At 48.9% G+C, this 26,228-nt stretch overlaps 1 protein-coding gene across 1 annotated transcript; it reads left to right on the top strand.

Annotated features, from left to right (window-relative positions):
* Window positions 1-25,079, top strand: Mal (mal, T cell differentiation protein). The gene is made up of 4 exons (XM_059261371.1): window positions 1-193; window positions 18,522-18,689; window positions 20,154-20,279; window positions 24,481-25,079. The coding sequence occupies exons 1-4, from the start codon at window positions 101-103 to the stop codon at window positions 24,553-24,555; spliced, it is 462 nt and encodes a 153-aa protein (XP_059117354.1). The 5' UTR covers window positions 1-100; the 3' UTR covers window positions 24,556-25,079.
* The last annotated feature ends 1,149 nt before the right edge of the window (window positions 25,080-26,228 follow it).

The raw sequence follows: 26,228 nt of genomic DNA, 5'->3' as shown, positions 1-26,228 counted from the left end.
GGTGCCGCGGCCACTGGGCTCTGCAGAGCGAGCGAGTGGTCAGCGCGGAGCCGGAGGTGCGCGTGTCCCATCCCAAGGCCGACGACGCCAGCTCGCAGGCATGGCCCCCGCAGCGGCTTCGGGTGGCAGCACCCTGCCCAGTGGCTTCTCGGTCTTCGTCACCTTCCCTGACTTGCTCTTCATCTTTGAGTTTGTGAGTGGTAGCGCGCCCTGCGCTGGGAAAGGGACTGGGTGGGATACGCTGCTCGCTCCCTCGAGGGTTCTGCACCGCTGTCCCCGGCCCCACGAGCAGCATGGAGGGGACCGAATCCAGAGGGTCTCCCCATCTCTCGGTGGTTTGTTCCTTTCTAAAATAGCGGATTGATCTCCCAGGCAGGTGCAAAGAAACTTCTTCCCCCAGCTCTGCTCCTATCGGAGTGCAGCTTCCTTACAAGGTGCCTGTTTTCCCCACCCAGAGTCCCTTTAAGTAAACAAAGCCAACCAAAGGCCCCTCCATGCGACCGCCAGAGATTTGGAACAGAAAGAAGCCAGGCTCTTCTGGCATTTTGAAGTTTTGGGGTAAGAGTTTGTCTCTGTGGCAAACTTAATCAGGGAGTAAGAAAAGTAGTGGCTGGCGCTTGCTTGGCGCCCTGTGTGAAAGGAGGGAGGAGAGAGGTGAATTCTGTCGCCTCCCTTGGCTGACCTTGAGCTGACTGCACCTGGGCTGGGTTCTCCTAGCCTTATACTCTAGAACCGCCCCGGTAGCTTGGAGAAAGTTTTCTATTGTGGGCTCCTGGTAAGGTGCTGAAGCTTCAGAACTCCTTTGGTTTCAAGTCCCCAGGGGCCTCTCGGGCTTGCCTGGGCAGGAGGGTGTTTGTTTATTCTGTGGTGTGGAGACAACATCTCCTGTGCACCCACCGCACAGAATCCTTTGTGTGGAACATTGGCTTGGAAAACAAAATGTAGGTGATTTTAACAACAGGATCCTGGCTTCTAACAGCGCATGGTTAGGAAGGGAGAATGTGGACCAAAGACAGTAGACTCCCTCATCCAGGGATGTCACTGAAATTGAGATGAGTGTTGAGTTGAAACCAACCTGGGTGTTTCTGAAGTGACTTCACACCCCAGGACTAACCAAGACCAAGGCTATGGAAGCAATATTTGTAGGAGACCCTGCACATCACACCTCACAAATGAGAGCACCTAGACCCAGAACTGGGTCAAACTTGCCCAGGGTCATCTAGGTCGTTAGCAAGCCTTCCAACCTTGAGTTCCTTCCATGGTCAGGGCTGCCGAGCAAGCCCTGGAGCAGTGCCAACTGAATGGATTTGACACAGGCACCTGGCCATATGGGAAAGCACCCTGGGTGCCCTGGGAGTACTTGTTCTTATCATCTCTTAGCCTGTGTTTGCCCAATATTGGGACCTGGGAATAAGTAATGGGTGACTCTTCAGGATTTTACAAAGAGGAACCTACAGGGGCCGGACCAAAAGAGAGTATGTCTCAGCCTCAGGGGTGATGGGGCAGGGAGGTTACACACACACACACACACACACACACACACACACACACACACACACGGGCGGGGGGGGGGGGCTCTGGTGGTGGCAGGTCCACAACCTCCAAGAGCACATACCCACTTTTTAATTACTCAGTATGACAGAAAGACTGGATCTGAGGAGAGGGACAGCCCAGCCAGGCAGGACAACCAAATCTACAGAGAGGACAGGAGGACCCCATCATCCCTGTAAAGAGAGCTGTGGGTGTGGAAAATCTCAGCACTACGTGTTAGTGAAAACGCACCCCCACTCTGTGCTCTCCATCCTCTACGTGGTAGCAGGGATTTCTAGAGTTCCCTCTTGACCTGAATCCTCCCTTCCACTTGTTTTAAAAGTGTGTCTCTTCTACCTCAGCAGTTGCTCTCTGCCCCCACCCTCCCACACCTGCCACCTTCTCGAGAAGCCTTTGGTGTCTCACTTGCCATCTTTGAGTCTTTCTTCCTCTATAGATTAGGGCCGGGTTTACAGGATGCCTTGGGAGAGAAGGAAGAAAGCAAAGTCCTTCAAGTGCTCCTCAGCATAGACTGTACATACGAAGAAATAGTGTCTTGACAGAGAGCTGGAAAATTAAAAGGCTGGAAGAGGCACTGACCATGCTAGGGGTGTTTTCTTAGGTGGAGTATTATATGTCAACACCCAAAACACAATGATAAAGTGGGCAATGGCTTGGACAGACATTTCTCCAAGGCAGAAACACAGATGGGTAATGAACACATGAAACGATGCTCAGCTGAGTTAGTCACCAAGGAAAGGAAATCAAAGCCACATTGAGGTGTCCCCTCCCACCCACTAGATTGGCTGTTAGTTTTAAAAACAGGTCCAGCAGCAAAGACTACAACAAAACTCTACAATACCACCCCCTGGATGGACCCTAACAATCCAGGGTATGGAGAAACAGTGACTCTGCATATTGCTGTTAGGAATGTAACGATGTTCAGCTAATGTGGAGAGCAGTTCGGTGGTTCCTTCAACAGTTATCTTATGGCCCAGCAATTTCACACCCAGGAATACGACCACAGAATTAAAGCAGGAACTCGAGTGAGAGTGTGTACACACATGCCCACAGCGGTGCTCACCAAGGTAACCAACGGGTAAAAACAGCCGAAATAGCCACCGGACAGGTGGACCTGGCAAGCACAATGTCACCTTTCCCTACAACGGAATACTGTCTGGACGTAGGAAGTACCCATCGGCGCTGTCAAGGTGATGAGCCTTGAAGGCAGGCAGATGGAAAGGATCACACACTGTATGATTCCATATCCATAAAGTACCCCAAACTGAAAACCATGGAGACAGAACACAGACTGGTGATTTGCCAGAGACTAAAGGGAACAGGCATTGGAGAGCAATTGCACAATGGGTGTAGGGTTTCCCTTTCGGGTGCTGAGATGTGTTTTAATTAGACAGAGGCAGCGGTTGTAGGACGCCATAAATGTGCAAAGTGCCATTGACCTTGTCAGCTTGAGATGTCTGGTTGCGATCGATACGTGAATTTCACCTCCGTTTCTTTGGTGGTGGTGGTGGTGGTGGTGGTGGTGGTGGTGGTGGTGGTGGGTTTTTTGTTTGGTTGGTTTTTGGTTTTTTGAAACAGGTTTCTGTGTAATCTTGGCTATTCTGAAAATAGCTCTGTAGACCAATCTGGCCTCAAACTCACAGAGATCCGCCGGCCTCTGTCTCCCAAGTTCTGGGATTAAAAGTGTGCGCCAGCACCGCCCAGCTCATCTCAATTTTTAAAAAAGCAAAAATATTAGGAAAATTTCAAATAGAACAGAAAAGTATACATAACACTTTATCAAGCATCCATATAATTATTGCCCTACTTTCTCATTTTTTTTTTCTCTTACTTGCTTCTTGGTTTTGAGGAGCCTCAGTGATCTGACATGTTGTCTCTCCGGCCCTTGTCTTGCCCTCTCTCAATTCTCCATCCTCAGGAAGATCCAAGGCTGAAAATGTTTATTACTGCAGCACTCTTCAGACTCCATTGCATGCACAAGTATGAGCACGATGCTGCTTTCTGGTGTTACACTGTGACAATCGTATCACACTGGGTGTGCCCTTCTGTAGCTCCCAGTACGTTTTCAGACTTATACCTGTTGCTGTTTTTTAATCTATTCTTCCGTTGTTGGATATTTTGGCTGTTTCCAGTTTGTTAGTTTTAGCTGCTGCAGACAACATTGCCAGGAACATCCTGGTAATCCTTGCTGGAAATTTCTCCCTAAATGCATGGAAATTTGGCGGCAGGGTCCCAGGGCATGAACAGCTCTGTTTCTCATTTGTCACCCCCCTGCTGTCCCAAAGGGTCATTCTAATTGACACGTCCCAACAGTAGATTTCCCAGGAAGCTCATCCAGTCTCTTTAAGCTTGATACTAACACCCGCTCAGTTGTCTTCCAAGATCCTGCCTCCCTAAAAGGACCTCTGTATTGCATACACAAGATTCAGGCTAAACCTGGGACTTCTCTGCTCTCACCAGTAGCATATGAAAGTCCCCATTGTTCCCCGTCCTTGTCACACTTGGTAGCATCAGCCTTTGTGATTTTTCTGCTCATCCTGTGGGTGTTAAATGCCTGATTATTTTTCAGTTCTGTAGCTCAAGAGGATGGTGCCTCGGGGTTCAGTTTCCCATGCCTGAACTCTCAATAGCCTGGGAGATGCAGATGTCCAGAGCCAACAGGCTGAAACTACCCTGTTCCCCAGACAAGGGAGGACAGAAAAGGATCGTGACTCCCGGTGGGGCTGGCATCTTTACCCTCCATGCCCCCATCCCAGAGCCCCTGATCTCTGTAAGATCCTCCAGGGTAGTGAAAAGCAGGCCCAGCTCAGCAGGGGACCACATCTTTCTGAAAACCCCTGAGAGCCACAGGCAGTGGGGAGACAGATGCAGGCCCATATGGGCCCAGGGGTGACATGTTGAGTGCTCTCTCCTTCAACACCTCAACCCAGGACATTGTTTCTGGTCTCATCTCCGGAAAAGTCCCTGCCCAGTAAGAGATTTTTCCTTTTGTACCCCATAATACCTGTTTCCTTCTCCCTCTCTTTCCTCTTCCTGGACCTCTCCCTCCTCCTCCTTCCCTCCCTTCTAAGCCAGATGCTTCATGACACTCAGGCCACCATTCCTTGAGAAGGAAATTAACACAAATGCTTTCAATTCTTAGATGCCCCAAGCCTCACAGAGGCAGTTTCTTCCACAAAGTGCCGGGAGAGAACCCCACCTTTAATGTCCTTTCAAAACTGTGACCGACATGCTGGAAATACCACCATCACCCCCTCCGTCCCCTCCCCAAGAGGTGGGCTGACATCAAACTTCCTGGAGAAGAGTGTGCTGAGAGCCGGCTGTGATGGTTCATGCCTGTGATCTTCTCGGTCAGGAGCCAGGAATTTGAGGCCAGCCTGGGCTACAGAGTAATAGTCTGTCTTTTTAAAAGAAGGGTAATAGGAATTCCAAAGGTGGCTGTTTATACCCCCTGTACTCCTCAGCAGTGTGGGGAAGGAAGCGGGGCCGGTCCCTGGTGACAACTGGTACTTGCAGGGTCATATTTAGGGGTGGAGGCAGGATGAGAGAACCACCTGGAACTGGTTTGCAGTACTGACTCCTTCACTGAGCTGGACCTGTTAATTATTAAAATGATGGCTTTCTGAGTCTCGGAATAAAAAGGAACTTTTTATTGTCTGAAAACGACTAGGCAGGTCGTAGGTTTTCAAAACCTGGTTGAGGAAGAGCCAGCCCAACATAGAGCCATGATTGGGTCATGAAATGATGAGCAGCAGTTTTCTGACTGTATCAAGAAGCCTGCCTGTCAGAGCACAGTGGATGGAGCATCACAGAGTCTGAAATTACAGCTTCAGGTGGAAACTGAGGCTCAGAGAGGGAGCCACTTGCCCAGGTCGCTGGGTCCACAGGGCTCTGGGGACGTTTCCTGTAGTGAAGACAGATCCACATTCTCTACACAGCCATGGAGAACTGTTTCTTACACCAAAGGTGTTCAGGAGCAGGTAACTCTACCCACTTGGCAGCCCTGGGAAGGCTTGGATCCCCCCTCTCCCATCAGGGAATGAAGGGACAGCTCGGAGCCACCGGGTAGCTGGTGGCCACACCACCACCACTACATAGAAATATACTTAGTTACTATGTCCAAGAAGGATAAATCCTACACAGACCACTGACTCAGTGGGTGTGGCTGTGTGTAATCCGGGCCAGCCACCCCTTCAAGACTTTTCTAAGAGTGGATAGAATAATGGATATTTGTCAGTGAGAGGCAGGGGTGGGGTTCTCGGGTGTCCTGAGGTTCTCAGAGGTCCATGGCATGGACACCCTCTGTTCCAGAAAAGAAAATTTCCCTGGTATCCCTAGGGAGTGGGGCTAGCCTTACTTGACCAGCACAGGACAAAGGTACTGGGCCTCCTCCAGGCTGTGTGGTGGTGTATGTCCTGTGTTGTGGGGTCCTTTCTGAGCTGTTAGAGGGGAGCACTGCCAAGTTCTGCCCCAGCATTCTACTCCCCTCCTCTCCTCTGAAGACGGAATCTGGGGAGAGGTGTTCTTGGCATTGAGAAGTGGCTTTTCCAGTTTTTCAAGGGCCAGTGGCCTGCTTTGATCAGGAGTCAGTAACCCTGAGCCAGGCAGGGTCATCATTCTGCACCATCACAACGGAGCTACATTTTATAAAACTTGCCTTGGAGCAAAGGCACCTTCCCTGCCTGAGAGCCTCCAGGAGGGAGGAGGAGGAGGAGGACCCACAGAATGAAATGCTGGTTGGGGAGAGAAAAGTCCGCTCTCAGCTGGTTGTTTGTGCCTGTACCTGCTGGGCAAGTAGAGAGCCCCTGGTGTTGCTCACCCAAGAATGCCTGCACTTTGCTTTGGCACCAGGACCCATCACTGAGAGAAAGGGCTGGAACGGGCCCTGGGCCAGGGGCGGTCAGTCCTGAGCTAGACAGAGCCAGAGGTTGATGCTTGATGAATTAAATACTTTCTGGTCTGTGGTTAAGATCTCCCCAGCCCAGCCAGTCTCCGTCTTCCTCCTGAGTACTCACAGGATCGGTCCCTGGGTCTGTCATGATTCGAGACCTGCAATCCTAGAAGAAGGCGCTGGTAGAATACTCCAGTAGCCGTCTCTTATGGGGTCAGTGAAAATGAGGTCAGTGGTAAAGGCGCCCTCATCTCTGAAGCACAGCACCATGGGGGAGTGTGGCTGACCCCTTCCCACAGATTTAGATTAATACCAAGAATGAGGAACAGACAGCAGGTCGTGATGCGCTCTAAATCATGAAGCTTGGGTCCTTCTGCATGCTGGTAGGAAGGTTTAGTCCCCGTTGGCTTCTGGCTGGGCACCAGCACTGGCATTTCCCAGAGTCATTAATTCACTCCCTGCCTCACAGCCTCAGGCTCTGTGTGATTACTGCCTCACAAGTGGGTAGTTTTCTCCTCTTACTTGGGCAAAACAATCCCAGTGTGGATCACAGGGACATACCAAGGTCCTTGGGCCTGTGGAATGACAGGAAAGCCTTGTTATGAGTTGTGACAGATCAATATACTTGGGCAGAGGAGAAAACCCATGGGACACAGCCAAGGGGAGGGCAGGAAGCAGGGCAGGTCCCTGGGAAACTCTTGGCTCAACTTCCAAGGAGGCCCCTGAAGGCCAAGGTACAGGTTTCAAAGAGTGGGCACTCGGGGAAGAGCCAAAGATGACATGCCCTCCACCCGATAGAGAGAATAGGGTGGACCAGGTTTGTGCCCACAAAAGAGGGCATGCTGCCCCTGGATGATGTTCCTTCCTTTGTTTTTGGGTTGTAAACACAGACTTTGCTATTCTTTCCTGGGAAGGAACAGAGGTTGCTGCCACCATTGTCTCGGTGACAGGAAGTGCAGACAGGAGTTGCCTCCCAAGCCATCTCCTCCACTGTTCCCTTCCTGTCAAGAGCCTAATCCAGTTGAGAGCCAATGAGGACCAAGCGACTAGTCTCCTCTCCCTTGGTACTAATAGTCCGTGGCCATGGCCAAAGCCCATCCCAGCTACAGGGTTGATTTCATGGTAAACGTAGTCAGAATCCGTGAGTAAATGTCAGATTCATTTTTGCTGCTGTGATTAAAAATACTGTAACAAAAAGAAACCTAGAAAGGAAAGCGATTTCTTTCAGCTCACCATCCCAGTTACATTTCGTCACTGTGGGAAACTCAAACAGGAACTTCAAATTCGCTTGTCCCATTATATCCACAGTCAAGAGCAGAGAATGAATGCACACATTCACTGGCTTGCCTGCTGGTGCTCAGGCTCAAATACACCCTGCCTAGGGTATGGTGCTGCCCATAGTGGCCGAGGTCTGCTCACATAGGTTAACTTAATTAAGACAACCCCACAGACATGCTTACAGGCCAACCCACTCCCTTCTTGACACTTTCTTCCCAGGTGATTCTGGGTTGTGTCAGGGTTGACAAAGCTAACCATCACAGCATCATTAGGCAATATTAGTGTAGTGTGAAGGCCACAATGTATACTTACACAAGCTAAGATAGTCATGACATGACCATGTGGTAAAATCTTACAGAACTACTCATATGCGTGTCTGTCATTGGCTGCAATGTCCTTACGCGTTACAGAATGCATACACATAATTCTTAAAATAACATGATATAGTTGTAACCCAATTATTGTCAATGGCTAATAATTTAACCTCTGCTCTGGGATCAATTGGTTTTCCTGTGCCCGTAGAGGACAGCATAGAGGGGTCTGGTCAACCTACACTGTTTCAAGACCTGGCAGGGTAGGATGAAGCCTGAGGACAGGTAGGGCCGTGAAGGATACTGATGTGTATCCCAATCACCATGTCCTGCACAGGTGCTTCCTATGGGGCCTTCCCAGTGGCTCTTTTCCCATCAGGATTTAACAACTGAGCTAACAACTCCCTCCAGCCAGCTTGATGGGGCAGCTAAGGAAAAGTGGGTGTGGTGGCAGGCAACCCCGTCCTGCCTTTTGTCCTGGAGACTGGGTGCTGCCCCAACTGCTCTTAGCGACGCTCAACCAGCCTTTGCCAGGATGGGTGGGGAAAGCTTCTTTGGGGATTCTAAGCATGACATGAATTGCTGTGTCACCCCCCAGGCATAGGGACAATTACCAGTGGGAATGGAATCAACCTTTCCCAAATGCGTGACAGTATACAGACTGTCTGGAAAGGGCGTAGGTACAGGGAAGGGCACACAGAAATATGCCCTCACATCCCTAAACTTCTGTCCTGTCCTGCAGGAGTGTGGTGACAAGGTGTGCATAATAAGACAAGGAAGCCAGTTCTAGGGTATCAGGCCTTTTGAAAGCAGCCACAGGGCTCAGTGGGTGGGGGTGTATGGCGATGCTCCCCTTTTAGGAGTGGCCCTTCAGTCTCCCCTGTCTCCCTCACCTGGAAGCCCGCTCTAATAACACTCTTTATTGATGCTGAAGTCATGTTCTTCAGGCTTCTGCGCGTGACTTGTCTGGAGACCATGCTCAAAGACTGGGCACTCGACAAGACTTGTTGGAAGTAGGATTTGTTCTCAGCAACGTTGGTAGGAAGGAGGTGGTGGCTGCTCCTACCTGGCTAGCATTTATAGATCACAAGATGATCTTGACTTCAAGAGCAGGTGAAAGGAGAAACTGACGGTGGCCACCGAGTCCCAAGAGTGCCCCCAGGCCCCCAGGAAGTGTGCTGGGACTGCAATGGGTGTTTTTGGATACCCCCTTGTTTGTGTGCTCACTGAGTTACCAACCCACTGATGATGCCTGCCAATACCTTTTGTTTTCTAGCGTTAAAGCCACTCCGTTCTGGTCTAGTGCCTCCACGGACTTTTGTCTTTTACAGGTGGCTTGCCTGGTATTTTTTTTTTTTTTTTACAGAAACTCTTTGCTTCTGTTTATCTTGTTGGACACAGCCAGTGGGTGTAGGTCTGGTACAAAATTTTCCATCTAAATGAGACCATGCATGTGGAATTCACCTACACTGGCCAGTCAAGGGAGCTTTCATTCATTTCGGGACTAGCAGCTCACCCCTGGCTGGGGAGGAAGCTGGGAGTTAAGTAAGCCACATTGCCCTATACAGGTGGAAAGGAACAGAGGACTTCCCTGACACTGGAGGGTGGAGGGACTGCAGACCACAAAGGGGCTGTTCCCACTCTCCACCCACCCCCTGTTAATATCAGCTGAGGTCCTAAAGTCAGCCAAACAGACCTAAGGTCCCCTAAACCCTGCTCTTCCCTTCAGATGAGGTGGAAGGAATCTGTCATGCACTGCCAACCTCCTCAGGAGGGTTAAAGGCACAATGAATTTCCCTGGAGTAAAGGAACCTGCTGGTAAAGGGGTCAAAAGAAAAGAGCCACTAGTATAGGTAAACTGAGGCAGGCCTTTCTCCTAACACACCCAGTGCTCATCCTAGCAGACCCAGAAGTCAGACTCCCAATAAGCCCGATCCCCTGCACAAGACTCTTCTGATTCCCTCCTCTGTCTCCTGCCCCCAGGGGAGGGGACAGTATAGGGCTTCTGTGCAAAGTACTGGCTTCTACCTGTCCTGGCCTTTGAAACGTCTCTCTGATCACCTCAGATTTCCACCAGCTGCCTGAGTCTACATTGGAAGACCCGGAACTCTTCTCATGAGAGACAGGACTACAAGAGGGACAGTGAGGTGGCTTCTGCACTCATGAGCATGTGTGTGTGTGTGTGTGTGTGTGTGTGGTTTGGGATTCAGAGCAGGGCCTTTTTCACACTAGGCAAGCACACTGCTGCATCCACATTCCCTGGTGTGTGCCGTTGAATAGGCCTGGCTCCCTGGGTGTGCCTGCCACAGTACTGACAAGGTCACTCTCGGTGCCTGTTCCGAGAATGAGAGAGCAATTGGAAGAGTGAAGAAAGGCCGCCCTTGGACTCCGGAGCTGAGTTAACTAGAGAACTTCCCGGATTGTTTGCTTCTACTCTCTGAGCCTCACCTCTCAGAACAAGCAAGGGGGGCTCAGGCTCCATCCAAACTTACTTTTCAAAGGCAAAGCCAAGGAACCTTGGGAAGGCTGCAGTGTTTAGTAGTCAAAGGTGTTGCCCTGACCCCCCTCCCTGCCCTCCAAATCCTTCTCCCAAGACCTGATCCTCTGTGTCCTCTTGACCACCCAGGCACTTTGGTGCCGTCTCTCTCCTTACCAGTAGCTCATCTTTAATCTGCTTCTCTACATAAGAGCACATGCTATGCAAGTGTGTGCCCAGGTTTGTGCATGCATGCACACAAACACACATTCACACATGCACACATACACATGAACTTATGTGGATATACATAAGGCACAGATACACTTCTATACATGTGCATATATATACACATACATATATACATACAAACATACATGCACACACAGAACAAGAGTGTCCCCTGACTTGACTCACAGAATGATTCTTTTAGCCAGTTCATCCTTAGAAAGGTACCACCTGCTGGAGAACACAGTGATTATACTGTTCAAGTCATCATACATAAAATCCTGGTGTGTTAGTTAGGGTTACTGTTGCTGTGATGAAACACCATGAAAGGACTTCTTTAGCTTATATATGTCAAGACACAGTCCACTGAGGGAAGCCAAGGCAGGAACTCAAACCGGGAAGGAACCTGGAGGCAGGGGCTGATGCAGAGACCATGGAGGAGTGCTGCTTACTGGCTTGTTCCTCTTGGCTTATAGCGTCCAGGACAACCAGCCCAGGGGTGTCCCCATGCATAATCAATCACTAATTTTAAAACTGCCCTGTAGGCTTGCCTGCCTGCAGCCAGACCTTATGGAGGCATTTTCTCGGTTGGGGTTCCCTGCTGTCCAATGACTCAGCTTGTGTCCAGTTGACACCAAACTTGCCAGTCCACCCACTGCTGACATAATTCTTGGCTACTGAGAGAGTGCATGCACATGGCCAGTAGAGAGTTGGGGCTGCCGTTCCTGGTGGCCTCAGGACAGCATTCATGGGTATGGAGCCTGGCAGCCCTCCCAGAAGCCTGGGGCGTGCCAACTGGCACCTCTCAGCTGATGAGGCTATCTGCTTGGTCCCTCCCAGGGGATAAAGGGCAGCCTAGTATTTGGTGCACAGCCTAGGTTCTGTGGCCCATTTCCTTGACTTCCCAAGAAGTCAAAACACAAACTCCTGGCCCCATTTACCCATAAGGGAGCTAGCTGTTGGGAGCCCTGATGCCTGACTTGCGGGTGGGGGGATTGCATGTGGGTGGCATACTCTTTGGTTCCTATCTTGGCATGTTTCCCTGGTAGACATTCTGCTGTGGGGACCCTGACAGCATATAGTAGTGCTCCAGGAAAATAATCAGAGAATTTGAACAAATCTTTGACATTAACTTTAGTCACCAAATCCCTACAGTGGACTAACTGGGATGAAACGCTCTTTCAGCTCCACAATGATAGAAACTCCAGCTGAATCTCAGGAATGTCCTGGAGAATTCCTTTCTTTCTTTACAAGTGAGCTCATTGTTAGAAAGACGGCCTTCACATCTTCATACCCACTACATTTCCTTAGGCAGACACATTTTATATAACTTTCAGTTTCGAGGACACCATGCTGTTTTTTAATGTTTATACAGTCACTTGGGTTTTTTGTTGTTGTTTTATTTTATTTTATTTTATTTTATTTTATTTTATTTTATTTTATTTTATTTTATTTTATTTTATTTTACAAGATCTCATGTATCACAGGCCAGCCTAAAACAATTATGTAACTGAGGATGACCTTGGGCTCCTGATCCTCCTTACAGTGCTGGGATTACAGGTGTGTACCACCAGGCACAGTCCATGAGGGGCTAGGGTGGAAACCAAGGCTTCATGCCCTTTAGGCAAGCACTATCAACTGAGCTACACTCCCAGTTCTTGAGGTGACTACCAGCTCCAGTAATCCCAGACTACAATTGCAGCAGAAGCCAGCCTGGCCTACAAATCCAGACCGTGTCTCAAAACAAGACAAAACAAATCGTAATTGATTAATTATTTAACTCCAGCTCCCACCAAGTTTTCAAGTGCGCAGTTACACACACTGAAATCACAGCTTTGGAATTTTGATATGGGCATAGGTGAGGCTGCTCTATTCCACAACAGGAGATTTCCACTGACGCTGACTCTTCATAGATAGGGTTATCACCAGTTCCCAGACAAAGGAACAGAAAGGCTAAGTAACTTACCCAGGGGCACCAGGTGGCCTAGCTGGTATGTGACAGAGCTACAATTCAAACTTGGGAGCTCTAGCCTAAAGTCTGTACCCTTGCCCACTCTGGTCTGCTTCCCACAGGTGACTCGTCAGACAGAGCAGAAGGCCAGCGGGATGGCTCAGTCTAAAGTTCTTACCACCTAAGCCTTACTACTTGGGGTCAATCTCCAGAACCCATGATGGGAGAGAAGAACCAACTCTTAAAAGCTGCCCTTTGACCACTGAATTCACAGTCACACACACACACACACACACACACACACACACTCACACACACACACACACACACTCACTCACACACACACACACACACACTCACACACACACACACACACACACACACACACACACACACACACACTAGTAGTAAAGAAAAACCGAACAGTGGGGATCTTCTTGGGGTTCAGATGAAAGCTCCCCAGAGGCTATCTCCTGAGGAGACCATTTTTCACGAAGACCATTTGGTTGAGTAAACCATGGATAGGAACCCCTTTTTAAACCTTTGGAAACACGTTGTTGCCTTCTGAACGTTATCCCTTCAGCTCTTCTCTCGGTACTCAACACCAGGCAGTCCCCAGTCCAACATTCCCTTCACAGGCACAGCCCTTCACTCACACTCAGTGACGCTGTGTCCTGGTGCTTAGAGGACACCCAGCGACGAGCTGGTCTTGTGCATAAAGCAAGACAGGGATGGAAGCATGAAGACAGAAAAAGGATGTTCCCAGTGATATTTTGCATCAAGAGGCCAGACAGGACCAAGAGCAGAGTTCTTGTTGGAAAGCCCGCAGGACCCTGAGTCGTGACTGGTTCCTCTTCTGCTTTGTCAGGAACATGCAGAATACCACCTGAAGCCTCATGTTATGAAAACATGTTTCCAGCCTTTGGCAAAGGGCCCGGGTTCTCTGTTTCCTGTCCCACAGTTCTGCCTCTCTCCAGTTGATTCTGACCCTGGGCCTGGGCCGGGATGTCGTTGTTTGATTTTTAAAGGTGTCCTGGCTCATTTGATGGCTAGAGCATCAACCCAGGTTCTATCCCCACTTCCCAGCTTGGAGCGCTGGGACCCAGACGGACTGGTCAATCCATGTAACTCCCAGGTCAGCAACCTGGAGAGCTTTACCTGAGACCACTGTTGGCAGCTCCTCTGCCTCTGCTATGATGGAATAGAGGTGGTAATGGGGGAGCCTGGCTTTCACATGAGCAGACACCAGGGCTACACCTCCGCCTGGTTGTATAATGTTTTCTTTTTGTAATATTCACCCCTGCGTGTCTGAAGACAGAAAGCTGAAAGACATCTAGAGTTTTCATGACAAAGGGAAATGCTCTTGAACCCTCACCTACCCCGCTGCTCTTGACAAATATTTGGCTGGTGGGGTCCTGAAGCCAGGCCTGAGAGGATTGCTCACTGCCCAGGGTGCCTTATCTCCCGGGCGTGGGTGCTGTGCTTTCTCTGTTTGCCCTCTGTACAGGCTGAAGGTGGAGTGGGGTGCAAACAGGCTTGGGCCCCCATGATTCATGCTGAATATCAGCTCTCCATGGCTCACCCTTCCTCCAGCCCAGCTTCTGCCACCCCCTTCTCCCACATGGTGCCTGGCTTCCCCACCCTCGGGAGCCCTGAAAACTGCTACAGCATCCCTTCTTGTGACATACTCTCTGTCTTCCTCCAGAGAACCAGCCGTAACCAGCTGAGTCCATCTTCCCCTCCAAGGCACCACTGAAGCCATGCCCCAGGCCAGCTACCTCACCTCCTCAGAGCCTGCTTTTAGCCTTCATTTAGGCCAGAAAAAGTAGCCTGAGCTGTGTCCAGTTCAGATTCAGGTTGTTTTGTTTTGTTCTGTTTTCCCCAGATATTTTCACTGTAATTTGTAAGACAGGGTCTCACTCAGTAATTCAGTCTGGTCTCAAACTCATAAGCCTTCCTCGGCCTCCTGAGTGCTGGCGTTACAGGTATCCACCACCATGCCTGGATTTTCCAAACATTTTTTAATCTGTAATTGGTTAAATCCACCGATGTGGAAGCCTTCATGCCCCACAGAGGCTGCAGCTGTCAATGAGGAGCTTGGGACTGACATGAACAAAGGGCCGCTCTCCAAAGTGGAAAGTCCCCGGTGGTGAAGCCCTTTCATAGGCACCATCTGGAAATACACTCTCTCCTTGGCCCTGTTCCCCTCATGTTCCCTCCTCATCCTGCTTGCCTTCTCAGTGGGGCTGTGAGCCTTTAAGCCACCTCCTCATATTCCCTCTGACCCTACTCAGCCACCCTCACAGATTCCTCCCCACCCCCATCCGGGCTCCATCCCGGAACAATGCAGCCTTGAGGGGTATAGGGAAGACCTACTGCCAGACAGGAGAGCAAATGTCAGGGCTTGTGATGATGTCTTCAAAGTTCTCTGCCCCCAGTCTGAGGTGTAACGTAAACAGGAGGCTGACGAGGAATGCCTCAGGTGTCTAATAAAGCCCGATGGTGATTGATAAATTCACAGATGCACACCATCATCACCACAGCCAACTCATCCTAGGAGTCAGTGGTACCTCACAAGGGACTGATGGGGATTGTGGTAGTACAGCTGTTTTCCAGAGGTACCCCTAGAAGAGAATTATTCACCTTGAGATCTAATTATGCTAAATATGATCATAACTGGCTAATGATTTACAGAGTTTTGAGTTTATGAAAGTGATCTAAAGTTGGCTTTGGTGATGGTAGAGTTTTGAGTTTATGAAAGTGATCTAAAGTTGGCTTTGGCGATAGTAGTTTATGTGTATAAGTCTATTAAACACCCTTGAAGCATGGTCTTCAGCGCATGAATTATACTATGTGTGAGTTGCATCTCATTAACAATGATTTTGTTGTTTGTTTGGTTGGTTGGTTGACTGATTTTCCTTGCTGTGGGTTTTGTTTGTTTGTTTGTTTGTTGTTTTGTTCTTTTGTTTTTCGAGACAGGGTCTCTCTGTGTAGCCCTGGCTGTCCTGGAACTTACTCTGTAGACCAGGCTGGCCTCTAACTGACAGAGAACCACCTGCCTCTGCCTCCCAAGTGCTGGGATTAAAGGTGTATGTCACCACCACCTGGCTCATTAACAATGTTTTAAGGAGAGCTGGCCATGATGATTTGAATCTGTAATCCCAACACTCAGGAAGTGATGACAGGAGGATTGACATGAGTTGGAGGCCAATTGACATTACTTAGTCCCAGGCTAGCCTGGGCTACAGTGAGAGACCCTGTCTCAAAAACTGAACAGAGAGAAAGAAAGAGAGGGAGGGAGGGAGGCAAACAGAGAACTTTCTCCCAGTTACTCACTGTGGAACCTACTGCTGTCTCTAACATTCAAAGTGTAGGGGGGACAACTAATTTTCAAAAGTGTCAGTTTGCTAGGTGACATACCCAGAGGCAGGTCCTGAGGTCTGTCAGGAGCTGGAAGCTAGACTTGGGTGCAGGATGGGTTTTGTTCACTAGACAGTTGTGGACAAGTGTTCTGTCTGGACCACCAGGAATCAATCTCGGTGTCTCTCTGTCTCTCTCTCTGTGTGTGTGTGTGTGTGTGTGTGTGTGTGTGTGTGTGTGTCCAGGGACAGGGAGGGGGAGCCAGAGCACGGTCTCCAGCAAACTGATGAAATCACTCACTCACACAGCCCGATTCAGTCAGGTAGGCGCCTGAAGCTCAGAGCCAGCTCAGTGGTAGCGTCTAGGAAGACCTTGGCAAACCCTGCGTCATTTCACTCTGACACGCCTATTGCCCCGCCCTTGACTCTTGACCACAATTCCTGTGTCCGGCCCCACAGGAGACAACAGATTTTAAAGAGGTAATAGAAGATGCGTAAAACACAGCCCATACTTCTGCAGACCTGGAACTGAAAACCATTTCGAAGTCTGCCGTTTGCAGGTGGCCATTGTTTGCCCTAAAAGTAATGATATAGCCACAGTAAACACAAAACATAATCGTTACCTGGTCTACCTTTGCTGGCTGTGCTCTGAGGGAATTCTGAAATGTCTCGATCTGCTCAGCTCTTTGGCAGGAATCAGGAGAATGGATTGGACTGGAAGAGGCATACTTTCTTCTGTGGCATCCAGTGTCCTTCAAGGCCAAGCCTATGAGATACCCATATGCACTTCTGGCCCATAGGAGCCCACACAGATTTTACAGAAGGGTGCTTCCACACACATGAGCAACCCAAGCTGCTCTCAGAGTGGTTTTGTTCATAAGTCACTCTAGTTTAGCACAGCTATTTAACTATCCTGGATGGAAGATGGCTGGGTTGAGGATGGCTGGGTGGAAGATGTGGTGGATGGGTTCTCATGGCAACCCCTCAGGAAGCCAGCTTTTGCAATCAAGGCAGACTTCACTCCTACAACCACCTGGTCAGACAAAATGCCTTTTACCTCTAGCCAGATGCCCTTATGTTGGGGGCCAAGGACTGTACAGACTCCCTTGCAGCATGCAGACTGTACAGGACTCCCTTGCAGCATGCAGACAAGTAGCCTGACTTAGATTGACCCCAGGTGGTTATAAGGTGACAAGACCCCAGACCAAGGGCACTTGGAGAGAACTATCCCACACTGATGCTTATCTCTACTGACTAGATGGACAGACCTGACTGACCTTTGCATTTCTCTGTGCTATAATCTCATGCCTCCTAGAAGCAGGTGCTATTCAACCTGCAGCACAAGGGAGTGCTGCCTGCCCTCAGCCCCAGCCGCTCAGAAGGAAGTGTCCTGCTCTATTACACAGCTTTCCAGACTTATGATTGCAGAGCCATCTCCCCCAGGTCCCAGCCCCGTCCTCATCTGCCTGGGACAGGGTCATGAAGCTTGAGCCAAAGAGGGTCAGAAAGAAGTAGAGAAAATCCCAGTGAGGCTTGAATGGCTGGACCATCCAAGAGACTTCTGGAATCTCTTTTGTTTCCCTCTGAGAACGGGAACTCTCCAACCCTAGAGACATCTCTTGGCTATTCCTGGAGTGTGTTCCTCTCACATCGGTTTTCAGCCATCTGAGAAACAAGGCTAACCTGTGGCCTCTCCATTCCAATTTCAGTTTAGACAGTCAGAAAAGTTCCTACAGTTGGGATCTAAGACTTCGGGTCTAGAAAAAAAATGTCAATAACATAATGTAGCTAGTATGTTCACTCATTAATAACCTATAAAAAAATCTCTTGCTACAGTCTTTTTTTTTTTTCTGTTGCTGGGGATTGAACCCAGGGCCTCGCAGTGGCTAGACAAGTGATCTCTACCACTCACCTACATCTCCAGCCCTTGATATTTTGATACAGGGTCTCATAGTGTAGTTTAGGCTGGCCTAAAACTTACTGTGTAGCCTAGGCTGGCCTTGAACTTGCTGTCTTCCTACCTCTGCCTCCCCAGCACTGACTTTGGAGACCAATTAAGAAGAACAGACAAAAGAAAGGGTAACCCTTCTAATGTTAATACTAACTAATAGAAGTTCTTCCAATGATGAGTTCCTTTGCTTTCAAATGCCTCAGTTACCCCATTTGACAAATGAATCCATTCCTCACCTCTACTACTGGAGTTAACTGAGTTAACAATATTTGTGAGGTGCTTAAGACAATACCCAGGGGTAATACAGTGTTTATTAAATAAAAAATGAAAATTGTACTTAAGAAATGAATCAAAGTAAGCCAGCAGGCAACGGCAAAAGTGAGATGGGAGCTCTAGCCTGCGGCCTTGGAAGATAAAAGGAATATTTTTGCCGAGGCGCACGCCCGCCCTCTTTGTACTCTTTCTGTGCATCTGCTGGAGCCCTACTGTCCCTGTTCCAACACTCTCTCTGCCTCCTCCCTGCAGTTCTTCGGAGGCCTGGTCTGGATCCTGATCGCCTCCTCCCTGGTGCCCATCCCCCTGATCCAGGGCTGGGTGATGTTCGTGTCTGTGTTCTGCTTCGTGGCCACCACTTCCCTGATGGTCATGTACATAATTGGTACTCATGGCGGTGAGACATCCTGGATCACACTGGTGAGTGCTGGCCCAGGGAATCTGTGTGTGGGGAGAGGAGTGGTGTTGGACCCTCATCGCTGGAAGACTACTTTTCCAACCCTGAATGGGAGCTTCCTGGCAACATTTTCCAACACAACCCAAAGCTGAATTGGCCTGGCCTTGGTTCAGACGCTTCCTAGCGATAATGGCTTCCCGCACTGAGGATGTCAGAAAGAAGAGGCGGGATCCATGTTTTTGCTGCAGATTCTCATGGGGCGCTCTGATTTCTTATCTGCGATTGACTTTTTCAAACAGCAGCCCATCCCCATCCTCCCACCTGACAGCCATCAGGTGCACCCACCATCCAGGAGGGCTGTTGGCATCCTGGGAAGCAGAGTCCTGGAGGCTGGGCCTAAGCTGATGGCTCCCTAGGGGCCAGACCATGCTTTCTGCCTGGCTGCTTGGTGACTCCCATCTAAGCACACTTCCCAGAAGACTCGGATGCCAAAAATGGCCTGTGTTCTTTCTTTTGTACTAAGTTCTGCTTTGAGGCCCAGGAGACAGGCCTCAAATAAATACAAGGGGAACTTGCTTATTATTAATTAAAAGTGGGTTCAGGCCACTTGGCTAGCTCTCTAATTCTACTTGAACTTTTGAAATCACTTCAACCACACATAACTTTGTTTTCAGTTCCTTTTTGCTTTGAAATATGCCAGGAGCCAAAAGAAATAAATAAGACCAACACAACGAAATGGAAACAATGGAAATGGCCCAGGCTTCTCTCCCCCTAGTCTGGACAAAGAGCCTACATGCAAGCCAGGGCTGTAACCATGTGTAATTGATCTTGGGGTCCAGAACCAGTTTCTACCCATTATCCTGTATTTGTTATGTTTATTGTTGCTATTGAAAAATACCTCACAGTTTGTGGGTACAGTCGTTTTGGTGGGGAAGGGTTAGCTGCAGAAGAGGTGAGGCGCTAATCACATGGGCCGGTAATCAGAAAGCAGAAGGGTGGACACTTGTGCTCGGCCAGCTTCCTCTTCCTTATTCAGTCTGGGACCCCAGCCCATGGGATGGTGCCACTCATATTCAGGGTGAGTCAGCCAGCCTCAGTTAGGCCTCTGTAGAAACACCCTCCTCCAGGACACACCCGGAGGTGTCTCTCTGAGAAGATTCTAATCTTGTGTCAAGTTAATAATGAAGAGTAGCCAGCACACACCCCAAACTCTCCCTTGGTAGTACCTCAGGGAAAACAGTCCCTCAGGGAAAACAGCATCTTCTTCCACTAAAAGACTCAGCGTGGGGCCTGCTCAGGGAAAGGAAAGTTAACTGGGCAGCCACTAAATCCTCTGAGAGAAGCTGGTGGACTTGGGGGCTATGGTGTGGTTCAAAGGGAGTGGTCAGGGGCAAAGACGGAAGCAGGGAATTCAAGGACTGTGTCTCCATGTCTGGGTTGGGGTGTCTCTTTCTTCTCCTCTCTGACACAGTCCTTCTCACCCACAGGATGCAGCCTACCACTGTGTGGCTGCCCTGTTTTACCTCAGTGCCTCAGTTCTAGAAGCCCTGGCTACCATCACAATGTACGATGGCTTCACCTACAAGCAATACCATGAGAACATCTCTGCAGTGGTAAGTTCCCTGCAGCCCTGCGCCCACAGTACACAGAGCAAGCGTGGAGGGTCACCCAGCCCACACCTCTCTTTTCACAGTGCAACGTGTTTGAAATGAAGTCACACCTCCCCCAAGTTTGTGAAGCAGTGAAGCCCCCACATGATGGGCCACGACTCCCTTAGTTATTTTCTCAGGGTTGCATGGTCCAGGGTCTAGTGGGCACAGGGGCTCATGCTAGATGAGCTGTGCATGGGCAGATATGATCGTATTTGACCCGCAGAATGATCCTGTGGGACCAGTGACATTGTCACACCCATCTCACAGACAGAGAGGCAGCCCAGACCCTTTCCCAAGACTGGCAAGCATCAAAGCCAGGGTCTTGGCCACCTGGGCGTGCTTTTAGTACCAGTTCCAAGCAATGAATTTGGCCATTTGGGTCTTGTGACCCTCCTTGAGTGTTGTCCACAGAGGCTTACAATCAACACAATGGACTCTGGGGTCAGGATGGGTTTTCTTTTTAACGGACTAGATCCGAACAATAAGGAGTAAGAGATCATATTGTTTCAGAAAGAGGTGTTTTGTTTTGTTTTGGGTTTTTGTTTTGTTTTGTTCTTTTCAAGAAAGATGAGTGGTACCCTTGCAGTAATGCATTGACGCACTTACTCAGAGTCCTCAATATAAATCTTATTTCTAACTATGGGTGGCATAAAAAAAAATGAGTTAGAAATAGTACTTCTCAGGTTTCTAGAAACTGACCTGTGAATCATGCAAATCCCAAAGTGGAATGAACTAACACAATGCCTGCACCTATGGAAAAGAAGCTGAATGCAGTCTACAGGGATGTGTCGGACAGCATGCTTATTCCCGAATCTAGAGGGAGAGTGTGTGGGGGTGGGGTGGGGGCGAAGGTTCCTCAAAGCATTAACCTTATAGGGTGCTATCCAACCCAAGAGAAGCAAGAGAAGCTGTGTGCTCCCCTTAAGCAGCTTTCATGAACCTGAGCACCTTGAGGTCCCTGTCACTACCCTTTCTAGTTGTCATATGTCATGGAACACTTTCCAATATGGAGTTTCCAAACAACAGCATAGCCAGGCAGCATGGCGACTTCTTCCCTGAGGTTGGTGACCCATCCTCTCTGCCTCCGTCTGTAATCATTGTTTCACCTGCCTTTTGGAGGAGCACCTCAGACCTCTCCCCTTCCTAACCCACAAGCCTTCTGAGTTCACAGCCATCCAAGCAACTCCCCTCAAATTCTTCAGGACAACACTAGTTTGCTATAGACTAGATGTGGTAGAAGTCAGTCCACGACGGAGAAACCTAGGTGGATTGAATTAAAATTCTTGCCCGCTGAACAGGTTGAAAGTTACCTGGCTCTATTGCATCCCAACTTCCCAACTTTTCATCAAAGGGCAGTGTTCATCCAGACAAGTGGCAGTTCAGGTAGATGTATTGATGAGTTTTCAGAAGATGAATCTTCCTATAATTAAGAACTAGGATACACGGGGCTGGAGAGAAGGCTCAGCAGTCGAGAAAGAATGCTGCTTTCACAGTCGTTCCCAGCATGCACTTCTAGTGTGTCACAAGTGCCTGTAACCCAAAGTCTGGAAGATCCAGACCCTCTTCTGGCTTCCATGGGCACTGCACTCACGTGCGCATACCCACCTACGGAAACACAGATGCTTTATTTTCAATACAGAATGTTGGAAAGAACTAGGATACAGGCCTTGAGGTGCATGCCAGTGGTAGAGCATTTGTCTGGAGTGTGCAAGGCCTCAGATTCCATCCCCAGCACTACTAATGTGTGTGTGTGTGTGGGGGGGAGACAGAGAGAGAGAGAGAGAGAGAGAGAGAGAGAGAGAGAGAGAGAGAGAGAGAGAGAGAGAGATATCTCACTGGCCTTATCACCATCACCTCTGTTACTAGTCAGTTTCTAACACCCAGTTCAGTTTTGCCTGCCTCTTGAAATGCAATTATGCAAGGCTCATTCTTTTATGCCTGGCTTCTCTCTCCCAACCTTATGTGTAGGAGTCATCCATGGGGTTGGGTGTAGATGCAGACTGCTTATTACATTGCTGTGTAGTATTCCATTGTAGGCCTTTCACCACATCTACTCTTCCACTCCAAAGCTGATCCTGTCCCCATGTTTTCTTGTTAGACTTGTATAGACATGCACATGCCTAGCCATTTTGTGCTAGAATCAAAATTCAGAATGTCCTCCTTTGGCAAGTGCACTGGGCTGGAACTAATAAGGTGACATGTGAACCAGGTTCAAAGTAGAGCTATTTCCATTCACAGTATCCTCTTCATTGGTACCCTGGGAGGTGGCATCATCCTTACTCAGGAATTAACACCTGATCTTGGAGTCTCCCCCGCGGCACCCAGGCCGCACGGCACCCAGGCTGCCTTGTGTTCCCCTCTCTGGTCCTCATCAGGGCCAGTTTCAGCTCAGCTTCTTCACTGTGACCTTTGGTGACAGTAAATGGAGATTCTTCACCAGAAAACTATCCAGGGTCAACAAAAGTCGACAGAGGGGAACTCAAGATTTCTGGAGACATCTAGATCTCACTACGGTGGACAATTATGGCAGAAGTTCACAGAGAAGGGTTTCTGAAGGTCAAAATGTGTCTCAGCATGTCCTGGGCTCTAAATATCCACTGAGTGCCATTTCTTAATCACATTTTCAAACTAAATCTTCACTCTCTGTCCTTTCAGAACTTCTGAGGGGCTTCTGCCAAGCGTTCTCCTTGGGCCTGAAGTCCCACCTGAGGGGGACAGGTGACTTGGGTAGTTAGGAGTCCCCAGATAAGTTCTCAGAAATTTGTCACTAGCTAACTCGGGTTACACATCGCCTCTGGCCAGCGAGGGTGGAGCGTCCACTCATGCTTGAGTGCCATGGCTGCTGTTTACGAGCATTTCCAAGACTCACAGAAGCGTGGCCACCCTAAATGGTGTGCCTGAGCTGGAAACTTTTGACCCCTTGCTCAAGGTCACAAAACCAGGTGCAAATATTGGATTGGGTAGGCAATCCTTTAGGGAGGTCAGCCTCTGTGGGAACACACAGAGCCCAAGTGAGCACAAGCCACGGGTAACAGTCCAGGGTCTATGTTCTCATTGCCGAAGTGACAGGCTGTATCGCCTCATCAACTCCTCAGTGCACCACTTCCTACTGAGAGAAGCAGGTGCCTCTCCTCTGTCTTGCTCTCTACTTCCCAGGAAGCCTGGTTGCCTCACTTGTGCCTGGAAAATGAAGAATCCAGGATTAAGAGGAAGGGTCCAAGAGATGGAAAGATGTCCCAGTGGTTAAGAGAGCTTGTTGTACAAGTGTGAGGTCCAGAGTTCAGATACCAGAACCCACATACCAAGCCGGATATCCTTCAAATGCTGTAAAACCCTGGCACTCAGTGGACCACTAGTACTCAGTAGCCATCAGCCAGGCTGAAAACTGCAAGCTTTAGGTTCACAGAGAGACCCTGCCTCAAAGGTAAAAGGCAGAGAATCTTAAAGAGGAGAATGTCTGATGTCCTCCTATGGCCTACATATGTACCATGCACACACGTGCACACACACAAGATTCATGCACAAACATACACAGTAACACACACACACACACACACACACACACACACACACAATTTTGTTTTTCAAATAAAAGGTCTGCAATCCCAGCACTTGGGAGGCAGAGGCAGGCAGATGTCTGAGTTCAAGGCCAGCCTTGAATTCCAGGACAGCCAGGGCTACCCAGAAAAACCCTGTCCCGAAAAACACAGACAAAAACAAAACAAATCAATAAAGGGTCTGATCAAGCACAGACGGCATGAGGAACTTAACCTGAGCAGCAAACTCGGGCATCCCGTCCATGGGGTCATAGCCCAGTTTCTGATGTCACAGCTTGGAAATACCGGTCTTGGTCTTACTGGTGTAGGGAGAGAAGTTTTTCAGAGTCGCTGACACCCAGCTGTGATGTCTATGGGAGGTAACTTTGATGTCTCCAGTCAGGTCAGATGACCCTAGTGTGACATGGAAGACATGTGTAGTTTGCACACCAAGACCAAGGCAGCAAGGTTAGAGTACCTGTGGATCTGGGAACACTCACGTGTGCCAGGAAGCAGTGGCAGTCCACACACCTTGAACCTGTCCTCCAGAGCCACATGACAGCCCTCATAGCCCCATGTGCCCCACAGCACTGACCTCACACTAACAATCTTCCCTCTGGTTCCAGGTGTTTGCCTACATGGCCACTCTGCTCTACGTGGTCCATGCCGTGTTTTCCTTAATCAGATGGAAGTCTTCATAGGACGGAAGATCCAGAGTTGGAAACCCAGATGGCATTAACTGACCAGCCCTTCTCCCCCATTAACTTCCTAGAGCACAGATATGACAGTGGAGGAAAGAAAACCAGCCAAAAAGCAAACAAAACAAAAACAAAAGGAAGCCATGTTCTGTTTCTCTTGGGTGTCATGTTTACCCTCTGTCAAGGGTTAAGGGCTTGCTGTGTTTAACCTCCGGCTGAGGGAAGAAGGAGCTGTCTTGCCAGGGGTCTCTGCCCTTGACAGGGACAGTGGATGGGAACTGGGAACTTTGATCTGAAGAAATGACGATTTTCCCCTTGACCCTAAGAACATGTCTTAAGAATTGCCTCTTGGAATTCCCCACAGGCTCTTTAGAGCATTCATCCATCTCCTGGCATGTCTTAGTCTTTGTGGATAATCTGAATGACACAGGGACTGAAATTCACCCAACAGAGGTCTCCAGATGTTCATGGTGGATGATGAGCCCCTCTGAAATACTTTATTAAATGCCTTTATATCTTGCTTCAAAGGTATGAGGGTAGAGAAGTTGTTTTTCATTCTCTGGGATCAGGGACACCTTCCAGTCAACTTCTTCCTGCAGAATCCTTTGACTTAACCTGACTCTCAAGGGACATTTCAGATGTGCATGCTGGGCCACTCTTCCCCAGCTTGACTCACTGAGGACCCCACCATCACAACAATGTCCACCAGGACAGCAGCTCCCTTGTAGGGAGATCTTAGGGTGCTCCACCTTTTTCTTTCAAGACACAGTAGTCTGCTCAATTAGAATTTTCTCAAGTCTTGAGAAAACTAGCTATGGGCATTTCTTCCCTCTCTTCATAAGGCTAATCTAAAATGCTCTGTCTGGGTGTCTGTGGTCTCTCGATGTGTGTGGACACATCTTCAGACCACTCCTTGGGGGAGAAAAGGAACCAGACTGCAGAGTGAAGAGACAGACAATGACTATTTGTGGCTGCCATATTCCAGGTTAGGGACATCTGACCTGAAAGGAGAAAATATGATAAGGAAGGATGTGGAGAATCTGGAAAGTCAGTTTCCCCCTAGGAGATCTCACCTTGACCCCACGGCTTATAGAAATGAGTGACAGTGTAGAGTGGAGCCCCAGATACAGTAGGAGACGAGCGCCACAATTAAATTGGATTTGGGAATTTTTCTACCTTGGTTCTGAGAATGGAACCCAGGGCCTGTGCATGCTGGGCAAACACTCTACTGCTGAATCCCACCCTCAGCCTCAAATTGGGTCTTAATGGCACGTCCAGGAGGCCTTTTGTTATCCCAGCATCACTGGTACCCAAATCTGCCATTTTTTCCACTTTACACAGCCAAAATTTCATAGTAAAACATAAGGAAAAGATTAGGTTGGGATTTATTTTTAAAATTTAAAATATAAACTAGGAGATGATATGAAGTTCATTATAATGTTTAACAAAATCTGAAACAGTGTTGACTGGAAAGTCTTACATTTTCAACAAAACTGCACTATAACATTATACTAACCAGCAGCCCAACATGAATGAGGATCACTTTTTGACAGGAGGGAGGGAAGGAGGAAGGAAGGAAGGAAGGAAGGAAGGAAGGAAGGAAGGAAGGAAGGAAGGAAGTCAGGCAACTAAGATGAATTTCCCAAGGATTTCTCAATGTTTCAGATGTTTAATCA

Source organism: Peromyscus eremicus, chromosome 4 (assembly GCF_949786415.1).
Source record: "Peromyscus eremicus chromosome 4, PerEre_H2_v1, whole genome shotgun sequence".
Taxonomy (NCBI): domain Eukaryota; kingdom Metazoa; phylum Chordata; class Mammalia; order Rodentia; family Cricetidae; genus Peromyscus; species Peromyscus eremicus.
This window is presented reverse-complemented; position numbering and strand designations above follow the sequence as displayed.

What these genes read in the sequence shown, in the direction of transcription:
- Mal (XM_059261371.1), top strand. Translation starts at nt 101, where the DNA reads ATGGCCCCCGCAGCGGCTTCGGGTGGCAGCACCCTGCCCAGTGGCTTC. An exon ending in TGCTCTTCATCTTTGAGTTT is followed by an intron (nt 194 to 18,521) that starts GTGAGTGGTAGC and finishes TCCTCCCTGCAG; the next exon opens with TTCTTCGGAGGCCTGGTCTG. An exon ending in ATGAGAACATCTCTGCAGTG is followed by an intron (nt 20,280 to 24,480) that starts GTAAGTTCCCTG and finishes CTCTGGTTCCAG; the next exon opens with GTGTTTGCCTACATGGCCAC.